Here is a 27,909-nt window from a genome sequence, read left to right as displayed (position 1 = left end):
CATAATTCTCCAAGTGTCACTTCATCTTGGAAATGTCATGTATCAAAATGTCATTTGCCTTTATTTCATTAGATTATACAGAAGAAATCTCTATGGATTATGTCACAGTATATTTTTTATTTAAAATGATAAGCACCATTTATAATACATTTTACAGATTATTCATGGTTTTGTTATATATAATATAAATACACGTCTTATTTAATATTAAAGTATTAATGGCTTCCTTGGTATGCACAATCCTAAGGCGCATCAAAAGCTCTACCAAATTAGAGCCCTTGGGTATATAACACTCTTCAAGAGAAGAAGATACTGTACACCATAAATGATGAATGTAGGAATATGTGTTGAAGTGCACTGCTACCTAGTCTGATTCCTAATAATCTCCAGATCCTCGCACTCTTGGTAACACGGCTCATCCTCACACTGCCATAATTCATTTGGTAAAGCCCTGAGTTTCTCAGTAGGGAAACGATGGACGGAGGTGTCGTTGAACACATCACTGAACTGTGAGTTCTCTGGGAATGTGGTTTCCTCCACAGCTTGTAAGCTCTATAATTAATTAAAAAGATAACATATTCTTCAGTGTTGCTGAATCCGTTCACTTCAGGATTTAATTAATATAAGATGCTTTTCAAGTGTCCTGTTTCAACTTTGCTTAGCAACATTAATTGGAAAAATTGCATCTCTCGCAAGACATCTTTCTAAATTCAAATAAACACTCAAGGCACAGCAATCCGACTGCTGTACTGGTTTATTAGCTGACTGTGACTTACAGATCGTTGGACACACAAATCACTAATGCACCTCAAATGTTGTAATGTGATAACAGAACTGATGTTTTTACTTGCATGTGAAATCTAAATCCATTTCTTGTATATTTCTGAATTCAACACCAGCTTCACCATGGTTATCTAAAAAGGCCTTTATATAGCATCTTACCTTATGGATATACAAATAATCTCTCTGCAAAATTCTGGACAATAATCTGAAGGAATAAAAAATACTCTAATTACACATTTATGTTCTGTTTATTTTACATTAAGTATACAGTTACACCAAGCTATCACCAATATGCTTTCATTCATTCAGGTTGGGCCCTCCAAACATCTTCAAAAACAGCCAACAGGGCTGATTCTCAGACTGCTGATAAATGCAGGCTGAGAATCAGCCCCTATGCTGGAATCAACCTTTCCCTGTGGCTGCACTCAGAGCCATTGCATCGGCCCGGGTGCAGGCACACAGAGTGGTTTTTGCCTCTGCAACACACAAGTATGCATTTTGGTGCGAAATCTGCTCCATGTGCCTATACCCAGGCCAATACAATGGTGATGCCACTGTATGGGCAGATTCTTGTGTTTATCTGCAGGCTAAAAATCAGCACCAGATGGCATTAGCCTAAATCCTTTACTTGTTCCAAAGGACTCTGTACTCTTCTGCATGTTAATATTGAAAAATAATATCATACTGGGCGAATATACCAGTTTTAACTACTGCAAGTGGAATTCAGCAGCTATTTCCCAGGATTTATTGAATTAATTTAATAATGTGGGCTTCGTAGTGCTGGTGCAATTTTTCATTTATACCTTTCCTCAATTCCTTTGAAACTGTTGCCAATGATGATCATTTTTGATAGTGACTTGGCTGACCAGTTTCTCCACAGCAGATTATTATAGAGAGCCTTCCCACAATGAAGCATGTAAAAAACTGTGGGTTTATCCACAGCATGTTTTCCCTCCTAAAAAAGCAAAGAGAGAGCTCTAGTTTAATACACAACATATCTTCCACTCCAGTTTACTAACTGGGTCATGAATAATCTGTGACAAGCGGTACTAACCATTTATTTCAGCAAAGCTATAAAAAAGGCACAGCAGACTACAAAAGGGTAAACTGGCCTATAAGTTAATGTAAACTCTCCATCCACATATTTATTGGATCTTTAAGAGCTGGCAGCTGTGAGAACAGCACTGAAACAACTGGTAAGTTTTAACTGCCAGAGAAAATAATGGCTGTTCTATATGTTGTTGTTTTATCCATTAATGTAGGCTGCTTAATGCTATGAATGGTGAGAGTTTGTGTAAAGAGGGCAGGGACATCAACTTGCAGGAGAGAAAAAAGAAGGCTGAAATAGTTGGAGGAAAAAGACCTGGTACAGGTGGGCAAGAAACCCCTTGAAATAGAGGTTTAATATAAAGAGAAAGAATTTTTCGTGTGAACTTTGGGGACTGGAGGAAACCTTAGCCTAACTAGTGTAGGGTCGTTAGATTAATGAATGTAAATGGTTTGGTTACAGGAAACTGCAATAGCTGAAAGCTCACTGAAAGCAATGTAATAATTAAAAGGACTAAAAAAAACACAAGAATTTTTACATGCTTAATTCTGCTACCATGGGATCAAACAAGTCAATGTGACAGAACCTGAAATGGGTCAGTGCTCGTCTTAACCTCACTGTATAATGAACTGTCTCCAACAATGAGCACTAAGAACTAGTGTCTATGAGGCCTGTTGCTATGGTTTTTTAGAGAAAATGTTCTGGGATCATTTATATGTGCAATTAAACATGCATAGGTGGGTGTCTAGGCATGAAGCAATCTCACTCACCTCATTCTCTAACAGGACATTAAAGCCAAGCTCTCTGAGAACAGAGATCTCTGAAGGTGAAAAGATTGGATCAAAAATGTAGCTCTGACATCTTGGAATCTCAAAAGAAAAACAAAGCAATGTTAATGGTATAGTTCCATCACCGGAGACTGAGCATTATATAGCATTATATACTATGATGGCATCACATGAACAACTCTTTCATTTCAGAGATAATTTTAAGGTTTTTTTTTGTTTTTTTTTTCAACATAGAAGGCGTAGAGGACAGTATGAATATAATGTAGCTTCATGAAAGGGTTTTATTGCAAGGATTAATGCTGACTAAAAGACTATACACATTGCTTTTCTATTTCATCTTACCTTAAATAGATCCAGGAATAAGAGCAAAAAACCAAGTTGGTACCGAGATGTTACACACAAGGAAAAATTGCCAAGGCCATAACACACACAATCACAACTGCATAATGAGCTGCAACTGCCTTCCTCGCTTGTTATATCAAGGTATTGCTCTACCCCAACACCTTTACATCGATTCCTTTCACTAGCAGCAGTCTGCTGTATGTACAGGCATTGTTTAAGAGACTCTAGGGGAGAGAAAAAAATGTTTTAACAATTTGTGATAATCCATGCTGTCTGCAAAAATATGTAGTCCCTTTCCATAGACTCACTTCTATATCTGTGGTAATCTCACTTCAAAATTCCTGATCATAGTACTTTTTTTTTGAGAAATTAAATGTTAATTTTTTAAAGAAAATTACCCCCCCCAGAGATACTTTACATTAAAATGTGTTTACACATAATTTTTTGGATCATATTTCAATGGTTAGCCCACTAATAAATATGAATGATATTTAAAAAAAACATGCAAATAATTACCTGGCCCTCAAAATGTAATCAATGTGGAGAAAATTTCCGAAGTGACCTTTCTATTGGCATTAATGTAAATCACTGGTGGCAAAACATATGCATTGCGTAGTAGTCCAAAACTTCCTTGCAAGGCAACTTTAGGATACTACGAGATGTATTTGTCATACCACCGGCAATTAATGCCGGTAGTAAGGAAACTCTGGACACTTTGTCACACACACAGGAGATTAAAGGAGAAGGAAAGGCTAAGTCACTTGGGGGTGCTAAAATGTTAGGCACCCCCAAGTGACTTTAATCACTTACTTTGTGCCCCTGTTAGGAGAAAACAGTACCAGCCCGGGGTACCTGGAGCGATGCGCTTCCTCCTTCGTTTTGCCGCGACTGCACGATAGGCGCATGCGCAGTAGAGTGAAAAGCCGACTTCTCTGTTAAAGTTCGGCTTTTCACTCTACTGCGCATGCGCGCGACAGAGGACGGAAAGAGGAAGCGCTCCCGACAGGTACCCCGGGCTGGTGCTGTTCTCTCCTAACAGGGGCACCAGCCCGGGGGAAAGGTAAGCGATTCAAGTCACTTTGGGGTGCCTAACATTTTGGCACCCCCAAGTGACTTTGCCTTTCCTTCTCCTTTAAGCACAGACGATAAAACATCCCGTCTGCCAACAGTGTTGGACTGGCCCTCCAGGATACCAGGAAAACCCAGGTGTCGTTGGGCCCTCCTGCTCACCCAACTATTTGCCTTGTATGCCTATACCATGGCCATTACTCGATTCTGCATGAGAAGAAACTGAAGAAATGGAGCAAAGGATAGATAATAGTATGTAAAAAAGAAGCTATTCAGAGATTAAAGAAAGTGAGTGAACAGAGAAAGGGAGAGTGGACCCAAGTTCTAAAGTTTTCTGGTGGGCCCTTGGCACCCCCGTCCAACACTGTCGGAACAGGCAGACAAGCACCCAAGGATTAACCTACAGTAGGAGCAAGCTTTCCACTCTTGGAATGGTACTTACTTTGACAAGAATTCCAAAACTCTGATGTCTTAATGTTCTCCCTGTAATAAAGATAAGAAAATTGCGCTTTTATTAAGTAAATAGCTATTTAACCTAGCAGTACTTTTGACTACTGGCACCTCCAGGAAATAAATGTAAACACTGGGATAACTTATTCTTACACTCCAAAAACACAGAGGCAGGTGATTTGGCTCCTCATGCAGTGTCCCACAGGGTGTGCGATTGTGTGTGGGACTGAGACAGGGACTGATGTATATTAAGTGCTGCATAATATGCAGGCATTGGAAGAGCAGTAATAATATCATATGAACTCCATACAGAGTGTTCTTTACAAATCACTTACATGGTGCCACATACGCTCTGCATCAGATTCTTGCAGTCTTTTAGTGGTTCGCAGCGGGAGAGCTCAGGTGGCTGCTTTTCATTGTTAGAGAAATCTTTCCTTTTCGCAGATTTCTTCTTTTTTACCATCTGCCAATCATTTGATTCCATCTATTTCAGAGACAAGAGACAGAAGAGCACACATGAAAAGGTGTATCATTCACTCTTCTCTGAATCGCCCTCCCTGCGCCGTCTATGCAACCTTTCAAATTCCTACACTTCCGGGAGCCTATGCGTTCCAAGCCTCGTTGCCTTTGGGTTCCGCGCTAAGTTGCTAATAGCAGACGTGAACTACTGGGAAAGTTCCACAAATATCACTTAGGACTGACTTCTGGGTTTTGGGCAGAAAGTGTTTGGCTTCTTGTTGTCACGATTTGATAAGTGACGTCAAATAAATGCGCCATTTGTTTTGGAATTGTAGAAGAGGAAGTAAGTAGCGCCCTATGCTAGCTGTAAGTGCAGGTATGAATGCTACGCACGCAATCCTTTCCTTGTAGCTTGACAGGATGGTCTAAATCGATGTTGGGGAAACAGACCATAGGCTCTTATTCATTGCAGGCACCCTGCGAGCATGTTATTCATTTTGTATCAATGATATTTTCCTCTGTTACATTTATGTTTCCATATTTCCAGCCATTTCATATTTTTCCTTTTTTGCCAAGAGCTGCAACATATGTTATTATAGACAATACCTACTCATGCAAGGTTCAACTCTTAACAACCAGTGTTTTGTCTTGGTACTGATACAGCTGTGATATGCCATTTACCTTCCTGGCAGTCTGCACCAACCTATTGGTATATGTGGCACCCTGTATATATGTAATTGCCCTTCACATACAGAAGCTTTCAGTGCAAATCCTTGGTTAGATGTATCTGTGCTTGTATTACAAATTAAATCACTTCATTGGATAAAAAATATAGATGCAGCCTTTATTTCTCACATATTACTCTTGCGTCCCACCCTGTGCATATATGTGTGTATCCATACTTGTTTTATTTCTGCTCCAGTTTGGAGATCTAACTACAACCTATAGAAGTTACAATTGTAAGCATTTGTGTGCAAACACTGTTTAAATAATGATTCACACCATTCTGCAGTTTGCTGTTCAACAGATCTGTCCAACTTGGACCCAGATGAGCCCTCTATTGTACTTTATGGCTCCCTTCTGATCTAGCACATCAAAAAGCTTCATCACATTTAGTATTTAAAACATTCAGCATTTCATAAAGAAACAGTAGATGTAGCATACAACTTATCAGTGGTTGAACAAGAGTTAGGGATTATCGCTATAATACATATAGTGGATTTACTCAAGTGGGCAATACAGCTTTATGCAAGTTCCAGGAATCTGCAGATATGGATCAATGCCCTGAAGAGCTTAATGTTTAATTCTATGTGCATATATAAAGCTTAATTTACAAACACAGTGCGGTGTGCAAAATGTAGATGCAATTTGTCATGGTTATTTTGGACGTAACCACCTGCGACAACACTTAACACATGTTCATGGGTTTGCTGTAAGTCCAAGGTTCCAAGCGAAAATGGTCGCACTTGTGTGCTGCTTATCAGAGCAAGCTGGGCTGGCGCTTAGTGCAACTTTGTGGAAGAGCAAGGAGCCTGTTAAGGCCAACACGTCAGTACCTAGTCTGCACCCAATTTTTTTAACACATCCATTTTAAAGTGCCACACTTGCAGTTATAAATGAGGATTATGTTGTTTAGATGAACTACAATTCTCTAAAAGCCCTCTATGGAACCAGACATTCAGATGTAAAGCAAATGGTTTTGGAAATTTAATCAACAATAAATCACAAAGAAATTATGCATATTGGTCTATTATTTGTGGTTCGGCTTTGGTAATAGCAGAATTGAGTGAGACAGAATACAGTACATACAGTGGGGCTCTCTGCTGTCTTGTTCTATCACTGCAGCCACTTGCGGTATAAAAATATAGAGAGGGAGCATGAAGGCTTTGATTGCCATGAACCTGCTATAGTATCTACACCCTCAGACAACCATGCATGCTTAGTCATATTCACAGGGATGTGTTCATTCCTTGCAACTCTGTAGGATGTAAGCAATATGCATATTACCCTCTGCTTTTATATTCCAGTTGCTTAGCCAGTCCCATTCAAATGCCCAGGTTAAATGACAACTGCAAAAGGGATTCTATTGCCACTGTAGGCTGATCTTTGTAATCAGGCCTGCATGAATGAATGAATGAAAGAGAGTGTCAGTTGTCTGTAATTCACATCCTTTGATGTAATTTAACTTCACAGCCTGAAACAGACAAAACTACTATTGACAGGTTTAGACGCACCGACTGATAGCATTATAGTGTTTCTGTGCATCAGCAACTGCAGTGTCTGGCAGAATAAAACGAATAGTGCAGCCATAGTAGTCAGATGTTGTTTGTGTATTTGGTAATACCTAATGTGGGATACATAGGGCATCCAGAATCAGAAGTTTTGCTGGTGCCTAATTATTAAACTGCATTAAATGGAAGATGTACAAAAAAAAAAAAAAAAAAATGTACAGAGAATCCAAAAAACATGGTTTTAAAATGGTGGCAGAGAGGAAGCAATGCCCAAGCATACTGTTTACCATTTTAGCTGCCCATCCCTGTATAATTTATATTTTTGTTGATGATCAGTTATCAAAACTCCACCTCAGAAAATCACCCAGATAATCAGTAAAACTGCATGGCCTCTAAAATAATTACCAGTAATACTTACAGAAACCTTATTATTCTTTTGAGCAACGCATGGATAATGCTTGTTATTTTGTTATGTTGTTTGGAGCTGTTGTCTTTGATCTTTTATGTGTACCAGCCATTGGCACAATAGACTTCCTGTATACAGAGGAATGAACTCCACCTTGTGGGCATTTTCCTGCAGTGCCATTATTAGAAGGGGTGGGGGTTTCAATGAGATCACGAGAAGTGTCTTGTGATTAACTATGGGACAGCCTGGCTTCTTTTGCTTCTCACTCTATTGATAAAGAAAGCCTTTTAACTACTTTAGGAGGGGACTGCTGACCAAGAGCTAAATTCATCCCAAACTAAACCTTTCCTAAGCAGAAGCCTGCTTGTCAGCAATGCAGATGTTCTTTTCTGTTTACTTTCCCAGCTGGTAACAAACCCTTTCTATTGCAGATGCACAATACCCTGTAAGATCTATGGCATGGCTCAGGAAATCTGGTAATGTAAATGTCCTAAACTCTGTCCTAAACCTTTCTGTTTATGTTTGCTGTTCACTGTGGGACTAAGTACTTGAAAAATGTACTAAGTAGCTACCTAGATATTTTAAAATATGACTATGTAGAATTGTTTATTTACACTGAATTACATAGTAATTACATTTCATTTGGTAAATTAATATCTAGGGGTTGGCACACATTTCATCATTCCATAAATAATGTGGGTCTTGGAATAAGCTGTATGTAGAGTTGTTTCAGCCAGACTACAGTGGCATTGTTATGCTTCTATAACATGCAGTAGAGATAATTGATTACACAGTATAGACACTAAAGATAAATCTGTAACTAGATTTTACACTCCACCACCACTTGGAGTTAAAGTGTTTGTGTTTTCTCAGAATGAACTTTGGCTGGTAACGCCATGGCATCCTCTGCTCCTACTGAACACAGGCCGGCGTCATGGTGAGTTATATACTGTTACTCTGTCGTTCACTATTAATGGAACGTTCTCTAGTTAGTTTTGAACTAAGAAAACCAAAGATACAGTTTAGACTCCAAATAAATTTGTAAATAACAGCTAAGTAATGAAATTAATTAAGGTTTTTATTTTCCTTTAGGGCAATGAGTGATGTAGTGATTTTGGTTGCCTGTGGGAGATCACCTCTCCCCCGGGTATGGTCTCTTTTTAAAATTTTTTGCTTCTAATTATACCAGTTATATTCCTGTGAGGGCTCAGAATCTTGCAGTTTGTAGGTTTCAAATAGGACCTCTGTCCAGTGATGACTGAAAACTGCACTCGCCTAGGATACTATTGTAGGGAAAGCAATCCTGCAATCTTACTTTCATTCTCTGTAATCCTTGCGGCTGCCCTGGACATTGTGCACGTCCAACAAAGCAATATTGCAGCTTAGACTCTAAAGGCAGATGTTTTTGCTCTGTTGCACATGTACACAACCCAGAGCAGCATGCCCCATTGATAAAGCTGTTCATTCTTCTTTAATATAAAATAAATTGGGTGTTAAAATGCACATTTACATCACAACTTTTTTAGTACAGAGACACTATTTAAAGGAGTACTAAAGCTTAATTAAAGACGTAGATTAGTAATGTTGTAAATTATGTTTTGTGCTTTTGTACCAGCCCTAGGCAACCATAGGGAAGATATGTGCCCTCAAAGATGCCCCCAGTAGCCCCCCATATTCTTTTCTGCTGATTCATTGCACATGCTCTGTGTTACTGGTCTCAGCTACTGAGCTTAGGGGCCAACTCACAATATACTGTATATATAGAATATAAATGTAACAATATAAAGCTGATTAGTAATTAACACAGATGATTACTGCATAGCAGGTCTGAACATCAAACTTTAATCATCAGCCCATTAACATCAGCTTTTATGACAGACAAACATAATTTTCTTTGCTTGATAATTTCCGACGACCCTTAAGCTTAGCTTCTCAACAGCTGCTCAGAGCGCACTGAGCATGTGAGTGTCGCAGACACTTCTAACAAAAGTGTCCATTATGGTTGCCCCCTGTGACAACTTTAAAGGACTGGGTTATTACTATTATAGAGATGTTGAATCTTTAGGTTGGTGCAATAAGTTCATTATATAAAATATGGCATGTCTAGCTATATTAATTTTTAGGGTTTAGGTCTCCTTTAAGCTTATATAGTTCTATATTTGCAACTCTAATTAGTGTTGAGCACAAAGTGACAGAAATATGTCACATATCTTTTGAGCAGAACTAATACTTTTTCCTGCAATCAGTATGCCTTTTTAATCTGTTACTTTTGCGTAGATCGTAATGGGTGACTTTTATTGTTATTATGTAAACACAAAAACGGTTTCAAGAAACAAATGCATTAATTTACCTGAATGTTAATAAAAAGGTATCATAGCTTCTACCTGATGTTTTCTTTGTTTTGGGTACCTCAATATAGGTTGAATTATTTTTTTCTTTACGATGGGTCAAAGGTGAGAGGTGAAGGTGACCCCACCAGAGCTGGTATAAATTACTTCTACCCACCACAGGTAAATATTATGTTTTTCCTATTTAATATTTTTAATAAGACATTGTTTGTCTTTTTTGTTTATTGGTACAACTCTAGTAGCAATCAGCGCTATTTCAGCACCACATTAGCCACCCCCAGCTGCAAATATGACATTTTATGACTGATTCATTATAAAGCACCTAATGAACACATGCAAGAAAATTACTGCCACTTCTATACTGGCAGAGAGAAACTTTATGGAGGGGTAAGGACAGTACAACCTCAGCCTTATTGTACATTTCTGTTGGGTAGACAGACAAACTCTATACCTAAAGAGTACTTTATTTAGTTGTTTTAGTTTTTCTTAGTATGATTGCATTGTTTGGGCTTTTTTTCTTAAAGACTGTTCCATAAAAAACACACCTGCTTGGGGTACTTAAAGCGCCCCACCAATAATTTTTATCTACTTTTTAAGTATCCCTTGTGCCAACCTGGCAGTGTGAATTCACAGCGTAGTAATGTAGTAAGATTGCTATATTGTGCTTGCATACAGCAATTATAATTGTGAAAGGAATACTTGGGAAAGTGTGAGGTGCTCTATAACAGAGTACCTTGGACACTTTTTAAGGAAGGCGTACACCAGCCAAGGCAAGAGGGGCCAAAGAGTGCCTAATATATTGACACCCCCTTGAAATTTTAAGTCTTTTTAAATTTCAGTTCTCCTTAGTTTGGCTTTTTTTGGGGATGATTAACCATCATACATAGTTGTACACTGTTTGGATTTCTTTTCATCTGTCCTCCCTGTCCTACTGCAAACTTTTTTATCCCTTTCTTCTTGCTATTTCTATTTCATACATTTAGCTGTTTCTCAGAGGAGCTGGCTGGCTTTTACCTAAATATGATATATTTTGGCAACAGCATTTGATGTCCAAGATTAAAACCTATGCAGCTGTGACCTAGACACAGTGTCTCCCCCCCAGACAGCACAGCACAAGGGCACAGCCCACCGTAGCCACAGTCTGTACATATGGATAACCACCTCCATAACTTGGCAGGCAGGAGGACTACTGGCACCAGGAATGGGGTTCACCTTGTGTCTCAGTCCTAATAAAACTGAACCAGGCTCAAGTTTTAGTTGATCCCCACATGTTTTTAACGTCAAAAAACATTGTCAGTAATACAAAGTAACAGTCGACAGGTGAACCTGCAGGTAGTGCCCCTCTGTATTTAATTCACAGACATTTTAATCCAATAGTTACAGTAAGTTACGGAATTATTGCCTTTTTATGTTTTTTTCCCTACTGGATCATCTATCTGAACACTAATACTTGTCATCTTTTTAACTGGGGGAGCATAATTTCTTTTTAAATATATCACAATTTCAGCAGAGTTTTTAAGGAACTTTACTATAAGCTAAATAATGTCAATGCACATTACAGCCTAGTTGTAATTCACTTGCAATATAGCAAATGAATAAGTGCTGCTCACTCAGTTTATGTATTTCATATGGTGGTGTTGCCAAATTGGAATAATATGTATGCATTGAGCTTAATATACTGCATATGTCTCTATTTATAGAAAGGCTACTTTGCAATTATACAATGGCTTACCCAAGTAACCAGTTAAAGGGCTGTATTCTTTGTGATTTTTGTGAATACCTTTGCTCTGTAGACAATCCTTGACCAGCAGGAGTTGCTGTGTGGTCAAATTGCCGGTGTTGTCCGTTGTATGACTGAGGTTGCTAACTCCTCTCCCAACCTTATACGACTACGCAAACTGAAATTTGCCATTGTTGTTGATGGGGACTATTTGTGGGTGAGTGATCCATCAGTTCTTTGTTTTTTTTTTCTTTTGTATATATGCGGGGCACAGTGGGGACAGTGACCAAATACTGTCTACTTATACGGTATGCCACACATTAAAATTATATATATGTCAACCCAAAAATATTTTTTGCCTAATGAACAGCATTTGCTTTACTCCTGGTTATGACTATTTAAACACTGCTGCAAGAGCCAGTCCCCTCCAGCAAGACTGGTCTGTCAATCTGCTGCCTTGTGTTACATTGTTTCAAGTGCCAGAGCCACCAGGGCAAAGAATAGAAAAGGATAGACAAACACTGCTTGTAATAGCAATAATATATACAATTAACTTAAAAACCATTACAGAATTGTACTGTGTATATTGAAAAATTGCTTAGAATTATGTTCTCCTTTATTAGGCAAAAATTATTATTTTTTTTTACATGTCTTTTAAGCCACCCAGATAAGCTGTAATTTAAGAAGTGATCCATAGCTAATTAACTGTCAATATTAGATAGCAACTTTTTGTAATAATTTTGACTTTGACTGTGTAATTTCTTGAATGAAAAGGCTCTTGGGTGTTCGGTAGATGTTACAGATGTCAGTTGCAAGCACTTTTTACAAGAACTGATTGGACTGTTCCTTTTCTATAATGGACCCTTGCAGTATGCATATGAGGTAATGAAATAATATTTCTTGATACCATAGTAATGTAACCTTGTTTTACTATGTGCCCGAACTGGTCCTTTCATATTAGTTGCTATTTCCACTCTGTGGCACAGTCTGTTTCTTATCCACTAATTCCTTTTATAGTTAAGTGTGTAAGTTGGCAGACAGACTAGCAGGCAGAACACTTTAACCACTTTCTCTTTAGGTTTGTTGTAATAATAGCTACCTGTACATGTGTGCAATGTGTGAGTCACTGGGCTTGTAGCCACATTGAACAGGCTAAATCTTTTGAAAAGACACACTAGTGTTATTGAAAATGCTTGTTTGCCTTGCTCTATTTGTTGTAACACAAATAAAACCTTGTACAAATTCTAAGATTTCTGTGTAGCATTGGCCAATCCATTGTTGGTCCATTGTTTATAGAGGACATCTAAATGTCTTAGTATCTCAGTAAACATACGTACTGTTGTACTCATTTCCATTTCATTTTTAGATTGTAGTAACATGCACAAAAAGTATATTTTGAGACCAGAAAGTATGTATATTACTGTGTACTTGCACAGAAGCGAGAGCTTCTATTTAATGACTTTTACTCCAGGTCCGTTCACAGGCTGAACTAGACTCTGAATGGAATCTTTACATTGAATTCATCCAGAACACTACCACCGACCTACATAGGATCTTCAATTCTCTGAGTCATCTTGATAAAACTAAAGTATGTGAACTTGTAAAATGTAACTAATATATATTATTTTTTGTTTGTATCTTTGAATTGTTCTCTGTCTGTTTGCTGATCTCTCCAAAATGATATCTTTAAAACTGGTGGAGATCAGGGGTCCCCAATCTTTCCTACCTGTGAGCCACATTCACATGTAAACAGAGTTGGGGAGCAACCAAGCATGAAAAGCTTCATGGGGGTGCCAAATAAGGGTTATTCAAAGCTAAGAATTTAAAAATAAGCACCAACTTTGAGGCCACTGGGAGCAACATCCAAGGGGTTGGTGAGCAACATGTTGATCAGGAGACACTGGTTGGGGATCACTAGATTGTAGTTCATAGACTGTTTCTGAGAATTTGTAGTAGCAATAGTGGGAAAGCCATGGGTTGCAGATTTCCTGCTGTATTCTGCATACCCTTTCAAATTAAATTTATGTTCTTTATTCTAATTCCTCTGAATGCATTTTCTGATCTGTTTTTTCTTTACTCTCATCAGGTGGACCCACTCTTATTGCTAAAAGCTGCACTCATTTTGCAGACCTGCCAGAGATTTCCCAACATCCTTGCTGGCTGCATTCTCTACAAAAATCAGTAGGTGTCATTTATTGGTTTTCTTATTTAGTCTGTCTGTCTATATAGTAGAGCAAACTAGTCAGCACAACCCACTGAATATCTTCACCACAGTGCGCGTTCCCCACTGGTCACTTGCCACTGCAACTCGATAGGGCAGTGATCCCCAACCAGTGGTTCGTGAGCAACATGTTGCTCCCCAACCCCTTGGATGTTGCTCCCCATGGCCTCAAAGTAGGTACTCATTTTTTAATTTCTGGCTTGAAGGCAAGTATTGGTTGCATTAAACACAGTGTAAAACCAAACAGAGCCTGCCAGTCCACATAGGGGGCTACCAAAAAGCCAATTATAGCTCTTATTTGCACCCCCAGAACATATTTCCATGCTTGTGTTGCTCCCCAACACTTTTTGCATTTGAATGTGTCTCACAGCTATTAAAGGTTGGGGATCCCTGCGATAGGGAATAAATTGTAGATGGTACCGCACTTCTTGTAGTTTTTTTAAAAAAAACTTTATTGCACACTTCAGGGCATTACAGCAATGTTTCGGACCTTATAAGGCCCCTTGTCTGTATATCCCACTGCATTTCCTTTGCAGTAAGAATATTTGCTTATATTTTTACACTTTTGTACAGTTTTCAATTTTGCCTATTTATACATGAGACTTATACAGGCTTATTTCCTTTTGCTTTGGTAACTTTTATATCCCCTGTAAAGGTGAACTTTATGCCTATTAAAGGACAAGGAAAGGTTAATATAAATTAAAAGTAAGTCTAAAGGCATTCTTTTTAAGTACTTACTGCATATCTAAATTCCCAGATCCCTGCTTGCTTCTCTGAGATATGGTGCTGGCAGCCTACAGAGAGGGGAGGCTTGAGTGACATCACTGAAATCTTTCTCCCCTTCCTGTTACTTGATCTTGTCTCCTGTTCTGAGCTACACATGCCCACCAGCCAATCAGAAGCAGATCTGCCAGAGGGGGGAGGGGTGGGGGAGGGAATTAAACAGATGTGCAGTATGAAGCAAAGAGGAAAAGGAAGGGAGAAAACCTTGTAAAGATGGCTGCCTGTTCAAGAAAACAGATAGAAAATGTGAAGTAAGTGTGACTGAGTAAATGTTTGATTAGGTGAGCCAAAAGTGTGGCGTTTTTACTAAACAAAACAGAAATGCATGGTATCACATATATTATGGGCTTTAGCTGCTATTTTAACATCTATTGACTATTTATTTTGACTTATGGCAAAGATTATTTTTTAATTCTTGTTTTTGTCTCCAGTATAGTGAGTACCCAGCTGCCCCCTTCACTCACTTCCAAGATTTTAATTCAGAGGGTTGGTCTTGTTCAAAGTGTAAGTACCTTAAAATGCTAATATAAAGCTAATGCCAAGATCTGTAAAGGGGAGGAGTTACAGACTTAAACAGCACATTGAATTCACTTCATGAAATAAACTTTAAAGCTGACTTCTTTTAAAGAAGATTTCTGTTTGTTTCACAGTTAGATAAACCAGATAAATGACTTATTGATACTTAGCACAGAAGTTGAGGGACTTCCCCCAAGATGTATCAGCTCTGATATCAGATTGACAAGGCACTCTTAAGTCCAGGCAAAAGTTGCCTGGCTCATCTCAAGGAGGGTCAATATATATATGATCAGCAAAACAGGATATATAACTGCATGTGTTATGTGCCATATGCAGCCCTTAATACTGTATATGGGAAAAATCAAGCTGTATGTATTCTTGTTTCTTTTTTCTTTACAGCCCTGCTTACACTAGAAGCACAGTATAAATAAATATAAACATGCATTAGCAAAGCCTTAAACTCCGTGTTGTTGTTATCATTACCACCACAGTGATTCACATCTTACTAAACTGTAGTAGATGTACAAAAAGATGTACAGCAACTGCAAAAGAGTATGGTTAGTTGTTTGATGAAAGTACACTGATAAATAGTGTATATCTAGAAAAATCATCAGAACATTGTGAAATATAATTATAAAACTTCAGCCACAATTTCAGTACATGTTTATACCAGTGAAGGTTCCCTTGGACTAATAATGTAAATTCATTTCATTAAAGGAGAAGGAGAGGCTAATAAAGAGTTAATCTCAAGCTGCAGGCATACCTTCAGTTGTCCCAATAGTGCCCTTAAGTCTCCCCATATTTCACCTGTTCAGATGATCAGAAGCCAAACAGGAAGACAAAACGCTGAGCTGTGTAAAGAAAGTTCCCATAATGCCTCACTCCTGCACAGACACCCAGACCAAGTGAACATACTCAGTTAGTAAGACTATGGGGCTGATTTACTAAGACACGAATTCGAATCCGAATTGGAAAAATTCTGATTGGAAAACGAACATTTTGTGACTTTTTCGTATTTTTTGAGATTTTTTCGGCGCGTTTACGACTTTCCCGTAAATTGTCGCAACTTTTTCGTAACCGGTACGACTTGCGCGAATTGTCGCGACTTTTTCATAGCCATAACAAATTTCGTGAATTGTCGCGACTTTTCCATTGCCATTATGCCTTTGGAGAATTGTCGCGACTTTTTCATTGCCATTATGCTTTTGGAGAATTGTAGCGACTTTTTCATTGCCATTATGCCTTTGGAGAATTGTCGCGACTTTTTCATTGCCATTATAACTTTCGTGAATTGTCGCGACTTTTTCATAGCCATTATGACTTTCGCGAATTATCGCAACTTTCGTATTGAGAGCTCGAAAAAGTCGCGACAATTCGCGAAAAAGTCGCAAAGTACCGATCATTACGAAAAAACGCATTCGGACGCTTTTCGGACCTTCGTGGATTAGTAAATGTGCCCCTATGAGTCAGCTTCCTTCTGATTGGCTTAGATTCGCATTCCTAAGGGTGGGGAGTGAGTTCTTAGCATTCTTGAGGGAGGGGGGGCAGGAGTGGGGAGACAGCTGCGTGCCATCCCACCGGCGATTTACATTTTTGCTGGTGGGATGGCATTTCGGGGAGATTAGTCGCCTGGGAGCACGGAGATTTGTCGCGGGCGACTAATCTCTCCGTGTGCCAGAGCCCTTAAAGGAAACCCTGTAGAATTTACATTTCCTGGTTTCAGCAAATTAAGACTGGACCTTGTATTAATATGGTTACCTACCATCCACCCATGCAGTCAGCAATAACAAATGTTTGTAAGCAGAATGCACTAACATTGTTCAATGTAAACGATACTATTAAAATGATTATAATTTATTTTCATTTGTTTGTTAATTCTGCCTTTGTCAGTGTAACTTTAATTCTTCTCTGCTGGCTATCAACCCTAGAAATCAGACTTATAGTGAGGTTAGATGATGACTTTGCCCTTGACAATAATAAAGCTCTTATCACCTATAAAAGTGACATACCGTCTAATCCTTCAATTCTGTGTTCTTCTTTTCAGCCATCATCTGAGAACAGTAGTGGTAAGAACAAAGGCGAAAAAAAACATTGATATTAAAAAGTTTGCTCTGATATGTTTTATTACATTTCTAATTATAGTGTGGCATCATAACTCTTGTCCTTGTGGCTGGTATCTGATAGATGGGGTGCCAGCTTGTCTGGACTTTTGACTAACACTTGCATTGTGTCACCACTTAATCCCCTCTAGAAAAATTCCTTCTTTCTTTTAGTATACAATGAACTCAATTAACGTGTATCCTACAGGTGTGTGATTTTTTTGCAGAATGGGAGCAACTGCATAAATAACTCCATCATCTGAGAGTTTTCTGCTATATTTACACCTACAGCACAAAGTGTTTCTTGTCTGCATATTTTATCAGTTTTTTATATTAGTTTTAGCAGAAGGCGACTTCTAAACATATTATTCCGTATACCTATTGGGATTAAGTTTCTGTAATTTTGCTGCACTGTCTCAGGCCACTTATGTAGAAAGTAATATAAGTGACTGTTTTCAAGATACATTTTCCATTAATTTTTATTACAAAATAATTGTATTATTTTCCCTTGCAGTCACATGGCTTTTTTTACTTATACCGAGCTCCAAATCCCAGGGGGTGGTATATTTCTGTTTCATTAATATTAAGCCAATATCAAGGCAGAAAGTGCGGATATGTTATGAAAGAGATGAGTGTATAACTTTATTTATAAAGCACCACAAGGGTACGCAGCACTGTACAATCTCACAGAATACAAAATTACACACAGGGAGGACAAGTGATATAATAAATAAATTCAATAAATAAATATATATATATATATATATATATATATATATATATATATATATATATATATATATATAAGTGCCATGTGGTATGAGACACAGTAGGAAGGAGGTCCCTGCCCCGTAGATCTTACAATCTAAGTGGTTTTTGCCCAGTCCTGCGTTTAAGGGCAAATGCCCATACCTGATGCACTCTTACCTTCCAATTTGTGCCTGTATGTTACCCAACCACTTAGATTGTAAGCTCTACGGGGCAGGGACCTCCTTCCTACTGTGTCTAATACCACATGGCACTTAATAAATATATATATATATATATTTATTGTGTATATATATATATATATATATATATATATATATGCGTACCCTTGTGGCGCTTTATAAATAAAGTTATACATACATACATACATGTATGCCAGCAATTCTCAGAAAGCTCTTTCTCTTTCCTGCACTCCAAGTAAAATACAGCCAACAGGTAGATTATGGTATCTGGTTGATGCAAAATTTTTTTGCGGGTGAGTAGGACTGGTGGGACAAGAGTTGCACTTCACTTTAATAAAATGGAGGCCATCCAAGAATAATTCATGCTGTTCATGCTTTTTTGGGGACCACTTTTGCACACATAAGTGGTTTTATGCAAATGTGCTGTTCCTTTTTCAGCTGGACCACTTAATATATAGTTTTACATTTTTAATAGGTCTGTCAGTTGTTGTTTATTTGGAGGGGCCATTTAAAATTTCCATAACTTTTCATTGTGCTGATTAGATGTGGCGTTACCCCAGGATGTCTATATGATCCCTGTATTCGTAATGGAGAATGAGATAACTTCACTTCGCCACTACCCTGCCCAGTGGATGACGAGGTAAAGAATATATCTGTGCAGGCATAAGCTGTTTCCTTTATTGTGTCCAGAGACTGAAATTTTTTTTATGTCACAGATTAAACACACATTAAGCAATGTAAATTGCTGTTTTTGTCACTTTTCTTCATCTGCATTTATCACTACAACTGGCACATTGGCAGGTACATAGTGCTAAAATGAGACAAAAGTGGATTGCAGAAGCTTGGAATGCAAGGCTTTCAAGAAAATTAGGAATATTTTTTTTTAATTAAAACAAGTTTACAAATATATTTCTAATTTGGAAAGTTTTATGTCGCAATAGATAGACGTCTAGATAAAACAACTGCATGTTTGCATGTTTTGCTTCAGACTAACTTTATTAACCAGTGGTACTGTGAAATATACAACTACTTAAGTGTAATGTATGGCAGTGGGAAAACATAGCAATTAAAAGGATCTACATCATTAATTCAATCCATGCTTATCTAAAAATCTTTTATTGGGAATATGAAGATTAACCCCTATATGTAATAGGTTTGTCCAGTAGCAGTAACCTACAGCAATCAACATGCCTTTTATTACATAACCTGGTAAGGGGGTTAGACAGGGTGCAACATTTCCTATAGGCATGGTCACCTATAGCAACCAGTCAGAAAGTGATCACCTGTAAGTATTGTATTAGTTGATGTTGGTTTCTGTACCTGGGCAAACATTGTGCCTTTTTATTACAATAGAGGTAAGGTTCTGAATCTGGTCCTTGTTTAGATAGTGGACTCCACAGAGCTAAGATGGAATTCATTCTCATTTCTTGCCAACTCATGTTTAAAGAGGACATGGAAACTTGGCAGTTTGTGACTTTGGCACAGTTCTTGTTTTAGAGTTGGCAAGTTGTCTTTTTTTTATTTAAATGTATACAATGCTTGTTCTAGGTTAGCCCTGCCATTAAACTTTAAAACCCCATAGGAAAGAAATGAATTTGACGTCTCAGTGTATTTGAATCAGTTCTAATGAATTGCCACATTTAAAAAAATATAAAAAGACTTTCATATAATTTTCAGTTCCTTAATGTTAATAATTTTGATAGATCTACCCATAAATGTTATTAAGCAAAATCTGAAATGTAGTCATTAAGTTAATCAGTTAGTGGGCCAGATTCAGTTCAGTGAGATAATTGTTCATCACTTGACAACTGAAGGCCGAGAGATTCAATTTGAGATCATAAAAATTCAATTCAGATTCAGAAAAATGTATCTAACAGTTTATCATGTGAAAACTATTTAAGCCTAAGCCAAAAATACTGGAACTGAATATGGAGAAAGTTTTTTCTCCTCGAATTGAACCTTGCCCATAAGTTTTCACGTGATAAATCACGAGATAACTTTTTCTCCCTGAACTGAATCTGGCCTAGTATCTTTTATTTTAAAATTGATTTAAAATGTCATTAAATGTTTATATATATGAAATAGCTTTAGACATTTGCTGGGTCAGTGATGCTTAGGCATACACTGATAGGAAAACATAACTGACTGTTGCTTTTTTAACATGAATTATAATGTATAATTATACATTGCAGAATGCCAACACCTTCAAAAACACTGTCAAGCTTCTCTCCAAGCCTTTCCAAAAAAGCCTCTGGAAACCAGTTTTTGGTCTCAGAGGACAGTACGCAGGAAGGAACAACAGGAAGTGGGGAATTGTCTCCTGTGCACCTTCCAACAGAAGAGGCTCCATTACAAGGAATAGGTGCAGGTATACTTGCTGACAAAGTGGCGGAATTGCCCTTTGCTGACTTAATGAAAGACAGCCCAATGCAATGTTCATCACCAGTAAACCTGTTAAACAAACAGGGAAGGACTGGGAAATGCAAGCCACCTGGTGGTAGCACATTGAAAACACTCAGTGATACTAGCTCTTCCCTGTATAATTTGGTGCTAATTGTTCCAAAACAGAAGACAATATCACAAGAGATTGAGGACAATAATTACAGAGAGCGTTTATCTACTGGCAGCTTTGCAACATGTGATTCCATGATGGACTTTGAAAATAAAGAGGATGGCCTGGAAACATTTGAGGACTATGTTCCTGTGTCTCAGAAAGATAATTCCAGTACTGTTACAAATGAAGACCAAACATATAGTTGTGAACAGTCAATACTCTTAGAGAAGCCTGAAAATAGGAACAACCAGCAAGACAACCCAGAATATAGTACAAATGATGGCACCTTAGAAAAGAGTTCCCCATCAAGTCAAACCACAGATATTAATTTTTCCCCAAAGGGTTCTAATGTCTCAGACTGGTCATTACTTGTAGACTCTACTCCATCATCTAACAGCACACAATTGGTACAGCTAATGTTATATGTCCATAATGTTAAAGGCTTAGTGTTGGCTCTCTTGGCTGAATGCCCTTTGCAACATGACAAGGCGTCCGTTCAAGATGTGGTAAGCATATTTTATTAAATTAAATCATTTTATAATTGTTAATAAATATACTGCATAATCAGTTTAACAAAAAGTTCTGTTGACATTTTTCCTGATATAAATATCAGGAAAATAAAATATTTTTCCTATCCCATTTATTTTCATTGGCAGTGATTTTGATCAGGAATTTCTGCTTTACCTTCTATTTACTAAAACTTGTTCCAGTTTTTTATCCTTCTGTTTATTTCTGCTTTAAGGTGGCAGAACCATAATACGCCCTATATCCTGTGGCCAAAACTGTTGCATTTTTGGCAGAATTTTATCAAAACCTTGATTTGGAAAGTCACACAGATATTTTTTAACTGTGGTTAAAATTGTTTATAATGGGAAAATTTTGTCTTTCATGTATCTTTCAAGTATTTTTTCATAGTTGGATATGGATGTCCTATTTCCCTCCACATACCTTTCTCCACCTTAAGGCCATACACGGGCCAATTCTAGCTGCCGATATTGGTCCTTTAGACCAACTCAGCAGCTTATCAGTCCGTGTAGCAGCAATAACGACAGGCCTGTCTGACTGATATCTGGCCTGAAATCGTCCAGATATTGATTGGGCAGGTTTTAAAATTTAGTTGGATCAGGGACTGATGCGGTCCCCAAACCAACTGTGCCTATATCCGGCGTTCTAATTCAATCGTTTGGCCCCTTAGGTGGGGATATTGGAAGAGATCCGCTCGCTTGGTGACCTCGCCAAGCACGCGGATGTTAGCGTGCACCTTTACCCCAACTACAGTGAGTGTGTGCCTGTAGCCCCATCCCTTTGTCAATTATCCATTGTATGTCCCTATGCTAATGTATTGGCTGCAAAACTGTAGTACTGTATACTGTTCAAGAGAAGCATAGAAAATGTGGCTTTTTTATATTATTTTACTGGTTTCCTTTATTTCAGTATGACAGCACCTTGGCTTCTCTCAATGGTCTGGAAGTTCATCTTAAGGAGACATTGACAGTCAACAACAGTAATCTAACAAAGAGCAGCTACAGCTTTACCCATTATGATCCTATTCAGCATATTCTCACTGGTACAATACTTTGTATATCTTCTAGCAATAAAGGTCAAATAGAGTGGGATTTGGGGTGGGGGTGGCACTTATATACTGTTCTACGTTTTGTTGGAATTTTGGCTGAATGGCTGTTAGAATATTTTTACTTATCTATAGCTTTGTCACATTGATGGCAAAGGGCAGTGTCACAAAAAGAAAAACACATTGCATATATTTGGGTAATAATCATGGGTTTTATTGCTGGTATTGTAGGGGCCAAGGGGCCAAGGGGCCAACACTAAGGGGCACATTTACTAATCCATGAATCCGAATCATGAATGGGAAAAAATCGTATACAGTACCTCACAGAAGGTTAATGATCAAATTGAGGAATATTGGCCTAGAACATAATATTTGTAATTGGATAGAAAACTGGTGGTAAATGGAACATTTTCTAATTGGGCCAGTGTGGTTAGTGGAGTACCGCAGGGGTCAGTCCTTGGTCCTTTGCTTTTTAACTTGTTTATTAATGACCTGGAGGTGGGCATAGAGAGTACTGTTTCTATTTTTGCTGATGACACTAAATTGTGCAAAACTATAAGTTCCATGCAGGATGCTGCCGCTTTGCAGAGCGATTTGACAAAATTGGAAAACTGGGCAGCAAACTGGAAAATGAGGTTCAATGTTGACAAGTGCAAAGTTATGCACTTTGGTAGGAATAATATAAACGCGAACTATCTACTGAATGGTAGTGTGTTGGGGGCATCCTTAATGGAGAAGGATCTAGGGGTTTTTGTAGATCACAAGTTGTCCAATTCCAGGCAGTGTCATTCTGTGGCTACTACAGCAAATAAAGTGCTGTCTTGTATAAAAAAGGGCATTGACTCAAGGGATGAGAACATATTTTTGCCGCTTTATAGGTCCCTGGTAAGGCCTCACCGTGAGTATGCAGTGCAGTTTTGGGCTCCAGTCCTTAAGAAGGATATTAATGAGCTGGAGAGAGTGCAGAGACTGCAACTAAACTGGTAAAGGGGATGGAAGATTTAAGCTATGAGGTTAGACTGTCGAGGTTGGGGTTGTTTTCTCTGGAAAAGAGGCGCTTGCGAGGGGACATGATTACTCTGTACAAGTACATTAGAGGGGATTATAGGCAGTTGGGGGATGTTCTTTTTTCCCATAAAAACAATCAGCGCACCAGAGGTCACCCCTTTAGATTAGAGGAACAGAGCTTCCATTTGAAGCAGCGTAGGTGGTTTTTCACGGTGAGGGCAGTGAGGCTGTGGAATGCCCTTCCTAGTGATGTGGTAATGGAAGACTCTGTTAATGCCTTTAAGAGGGGCCTGGATGAGTTTTTGAACAAGCAGAATATCCAAGGCTATTGTGATACTAATATCTACAGTTAGTATTACTGGTTGTATATATATATAGTTTATGTATGTGAGTGTATAGATTGGTTAGTATAGGTTGTGTGCTGGGTTTACTCGGATGGGTTGAACTTGATGGACAATGGTCTTTTTTCAACCCTATGTAACTATGTAACTATGTATTGGAAACGAACATTTCGTAAGATCGCAAATATCACGAAAATGCTTATGAAAAAATCGTATTAATCACGATAATATCGTATTGGCGATCCGAAAGTCACGAAATTTTCGTACTGAACAATTGTAAACAGCAGTAAAACCTTTCTGATTTTTTCGTGCAAACGTCCGAAAAAGTCGTGCAGCGTACGAAAAAGTCGTGCGGACGCCCGAAAAAAACGGCAAAAATACACTTGGAGCGTTCGCATGAACGCTCGTGCGTTCGTGCTTTTGTAAATGTGCCCCTAAGGGACAGATTTATTAAAGGGGTTGTTTGCCTTTGTACAACATTCGCAAATTGAGCAGTCCATATTAATAGAACATTCTTTGTCATATACATAGTTCACAAAAATGTACAGCCAAAGAGATCTTCACCCCAGAATCAGCCCTCTGCTGCTCTGCACAGACCCTGTGCTTGAGGAGGAGGGTTGGTGACCCCTATAAACACTTCAGTTGCTTATGATGTCACGCATAGTACTGGTAGCAGACTTAACTCCCATTGGCTGTGTCTCCTGTCAGTCTGACATTGATTCCTGTGCCTGTGACAGAGTGCTGCAAATCTAACATAACAGTATGTTAGATTTGTCATATGCTGAGTCTGTTTGCCTATGGCACTGCAAAAGAGAAATTAACCAATGACCTTTATATTTATGCATATGGTTAGAGTAACCAATGCAAGAGTAATCCAATAACCAAATCCAATAGAAAAGAAGTAAGGGCAAAGCCTGAACGTGATGATAAGCATATAAGAAGTTCTCAGTGTGTTCAAATAGGCCACTCCCATTCCCTCAGAAAACTGACCAGAGTGACAGAAGAAGGACCGATTTAACAGGTATAAAAAGTAGCTTTCACGGTGGCCTTTGTACTTTTTTATGGAAAATGGCTTTTCTGACACGCTGAGAGCATTGTTGGTGTTTTAATAAGATTTGGACATTGAAGGTGAACAACCTCTTTAAAGGTGGCCACACACGTGGCGATTTTAGATCTTTCGTGCGACCGTCGGTCGCACGAAAGATTGTACAATCTGCCATTAACCGTTCAGGACTGAAACGGCAGATAAGGAGGTAGAAACAATAGGGAAACAATAGGATTTCTACCTCCTTCTGCCGATTCAGCCCTGACGGCAGATTTTGCTCAGGCGCCTTCTATGGCGCCCGATCAAAATCTTTTAACCGGCCCGATCGGTGAGTCGACTGATATCAGTAGCATCCTGCGATATCAGTCGACTCGCCGACTTGCCATACACGCACCGAATATCGTACAAAACGAGGTTTCGTACAATATTATCAGTGCGTGTATGGCCAGCTTAAGACTCAAATTCAAGGTCTTGCCATGATTCAAGTTTTTTTTTTTTGCAGAAAAAATATTAAATTTGAGTTTCTGAAACTTAAATGATGATTTATTAAATGCAAAAACTAAAAACTCAATTCTAAATATTTGCCATCTAAAAGCTGGCATGTTAATGTAGAAGTCAATGGGAATTGTATTAGCAAAATCCATGCTATTTTTCATTTCGAGTTTTTGAGACTTATATTAGTTTTGACTCACTGAAAAGATGGGCAGAATGTGGTTTTGCTGCATTCAAGTGGGGTTTTCACGTTTTTTACACAATCAGGTTTTTGAGTTTCATTGTTTTTAATAAAAAATTGCACATTTGAGTTTGTGAAGTAAAATGAAATCCTGTGGAAGCAAGTATCATTTAAACATAATGTATGTTCCGTGCTTTTAGGTGTGCTATTTAATTTGTTTCTTTTCTTTATGTTTAATTTATAAAGCCAACCTCCCTTCTGTTTCAAGCACACATGACCGCCACTTCCTCCGAGCTGCTTCATTGATACATTCTGATTTTAACCAACATCAGTCATTTCAGGAAATTACAGTAAGGTAAGAGAGCAAAGCTTTAGTGTTTGAATTAAACCTTTAGTATAATGTCTGCTTCAGTAGTTCTAATAGCCACTTACGGGCGTTGATACACTGAATGCTGTAGCTTTTGCAGCCATTGTTTTGGTTCTTTCTGTAGGATCTTTGATCATCCATTTTCTGTTTCTCGCCAACTGCAGAAATGCCTCCTCTGCCATCTATGGCTGCCAAAGTGCCGTCCATGAGACCTACTTTCAGCAGCTGGCACCACCTATAAGGAACTCTGGAGTCCCCGACCCACAGGACAGCGCTTTCGTCTTATCCAGCAAGGCAAAGCAAAAGCTACTGAAACATGGCCTTAACCTGCTGTAATCATTCCTCTGCTTCTATGGTACTTTGTACAATCCAGAAAATAAATACTTAGAGTGTCTACATTCACATTTTCCCATTTTGCTTTATTGCATTGGGCACTATTATCTTTTTCAATTTTTCTGATATCGATGAGTGAGATAATATTTTAAACTCTGCTGGCCAGGAGGATACTGCTCTATATCCCAGCAATAATGTGCTGCATGCAAGGAAGTAGCCACCCTCTGCTGCATTTTAAATGACTCACTTGTTCCTTGGCTCTGCACTGATGTGTAATGGTTATAATGTCTATTTGTATGTTAGTTTAGTTCTTTATTGTCTTTCATCTTTTAATTTGGATTTGGCAAACTACAGAACAGCCCACAGGCACAGGTTGTTTTTTTTTTTCTTACTAGAACTGTGACTACTGGTAAGCCAATCATTTCATTTAAACTTTAGGTGCCCATAGACAGTCCATTCATCTAATGACCCTAATTGGACGTGTCAAGTCCAAACTGTTGAATGATTGTATCTGAATGCACCCATTGACTGAACAATAAAGCCAATGATTTAATTATTCAAGGTGTCATCCAAGTTAGTTTCACTTAACGCCCAAGTTTTTCTAAATCATTTGTCTCTCAAATGCCATTCCTTAGCTGGCTGAAAGGAGTGTTAAAGGCTTAAACCAACACTCATCACCTTAGTGTAAAAATAACACTTTTCTCCATATTAAATAACTCAGGTACAAAAAGGTTTAAAGATTTTTTTTTAAGGTGTACAAAGTCTATGAAATAAGTAATAACTTGTCACATATTGTCATAGTATAGGACCTGTTATACGACCCTGGGTTGTCTGGATAAGTGATCTTTTTGTGATTTGGCTCTCCATGCCTTTAAGCTACTAAAAATCATTTAAACATTAATTTAAACCAATAGGTTTGTTTTGCCTCCAATAACTGTTAATTATATCTCAGTTGGGACCAAGTACAAGGTACTGTTTTATTACTACGAAAAAAAGAAAAGATTTTTTTTTAAATTAGAAATAATTAAAATTGAGTATATAGATGGTCTTTATGTTATTCTGAGCTTTATGAATAACAGATTTCTGGATAATGGAACCTGACATTGTCAGCTAGAGAATAGTCTGTCTGTCATGTCTTTATTTATGTCTTTGTTCATTTGATAAATTTAGCCCTAATAATTTAAGTTTATTTTTAGCATTTGTGTTGTTTATGGAGGAATCCAATAAATGTATCCATAGGAGAATGGTATGTACAGTTGCACAGTTAGCATGTAGTGCTTTAGTTTACTCACACAGTTGCCCTGAATATATAATCCAATTATGTCCTTCATCTTGCACATTTAATATGTGTCCTTAGGATCCTAATGCTGTACAGTCCTTGAGCATCTCTCTTGCTGGGAAGTGAGAAATAATTATATATGGAATAAATAATGTAGATATTCAGCTCCTGCCAGTTAAGTATCCGTTTCTGAAACTGCTGACTTGATTCCATATATATGACTTAAATTTGCTGTCAGATTTACTGAAGCCTATTATAAGAGAACTCTGATTGCATAATGTAAAAGTTATGTACAATCTATATTTATTAAACCATTCTATTGTACAAATTGTTCTCTGTTTTTTATGATTTGTATATCCCCTCATCTACCCGTGTTAATAATATACATATATATCACAAATTGTAGTTGCAGAACATGCAGTTTTACATACTCATACCTTAACCCTAAGCCCTGGGCAGTACTTAATACATGACCCCTGAACCCCTGTCCCTGTGACAAGCCACTTACTCCACCTTTTTTATGATAG

General features: G+C 38.1%; 2 protein-coding genes across 6 annotated transcripts; one reads left to right on the top strand and one right to left on the bottom strand.

The window, feature by feature from the left end:
* Positions 1–38: 38 nt before the first annotated feature.
* On the bottom strand, positions 39–5,194 carry srrd (SRR1 domain containing). The gene is made up of 8 exons (XM_002932073.5): positions 5,055–5,194; positions 4,815–4,963; positions 4,472–4,512; positions 2,962–3,185; positions 2,602–2,700; positions 1,587–1,738; positions 943–988; positions 39–552 (listed from the first exon to the last, which is right to left on the bottom strand). The coding sequence occupies exons 2-8, from the start codon at positions 4,961–4,963 to the stop codon at positions 361–363; spliced, it is 903 nt and encodes a 300-aa protein (XP_002932119.2). The 5' UTR covers positions 5,055–5,194; the 3' UTR covers positions 39–360.
* Positions 5,193–27,706, top strand: hps4 (HPS4, biogenesis of lysosomal organelles complex 3 subunit 2). 5 transcript variants are annotated; one of them, NM_001079004.1, is given in 16 exon segments: positions 5,298–5,314; positions 8,007–8,051; positions 8,449–8,512; positions 9,995–10,085; positions 11,717–11,860; positions 12,418–12,525; positions 13,115–13,231; positions 13,730–13,824; positions 15,079–15,151; positions 17,208–17,229; positions 18,756–18,852; positions 20,405–20,576; positions 20,781–21,272; positions 22,201–22,333; positions 25,650–25,758; positions 25,935–27,706. In NM_001079004.1, coding segments are annotated over 14 exon segments (1,866 nt in total). In that variant the 5' UTR covers positions 5,298–5,314; positions 8,007–8,051; positions 8,449–8,471; the 3' UTR covers positions 26,107–27,706.
* Positions 27,707–27,909: the final 203 nt, after the last annotated feature.

This window comes from Xenopus tropicalis, chromosome 1 (assembly GCF_000004195.4).
Source record: "Xenopus tropicalis strain Nigerian chromosome 1, UCB_Xtro_10.0, whole genome shotgun sequence".
NCBI lineage: Eukaryota > Metazoa > Chordata > Amphibia > Anura > Pipidae > Xenopus > Xenopus tropicalis.
The sequence above is the reverse complement of the archived record's forward strand: the minus strand, read 5'-3'. Positions and strand labels throughout refer to the sequence as shown.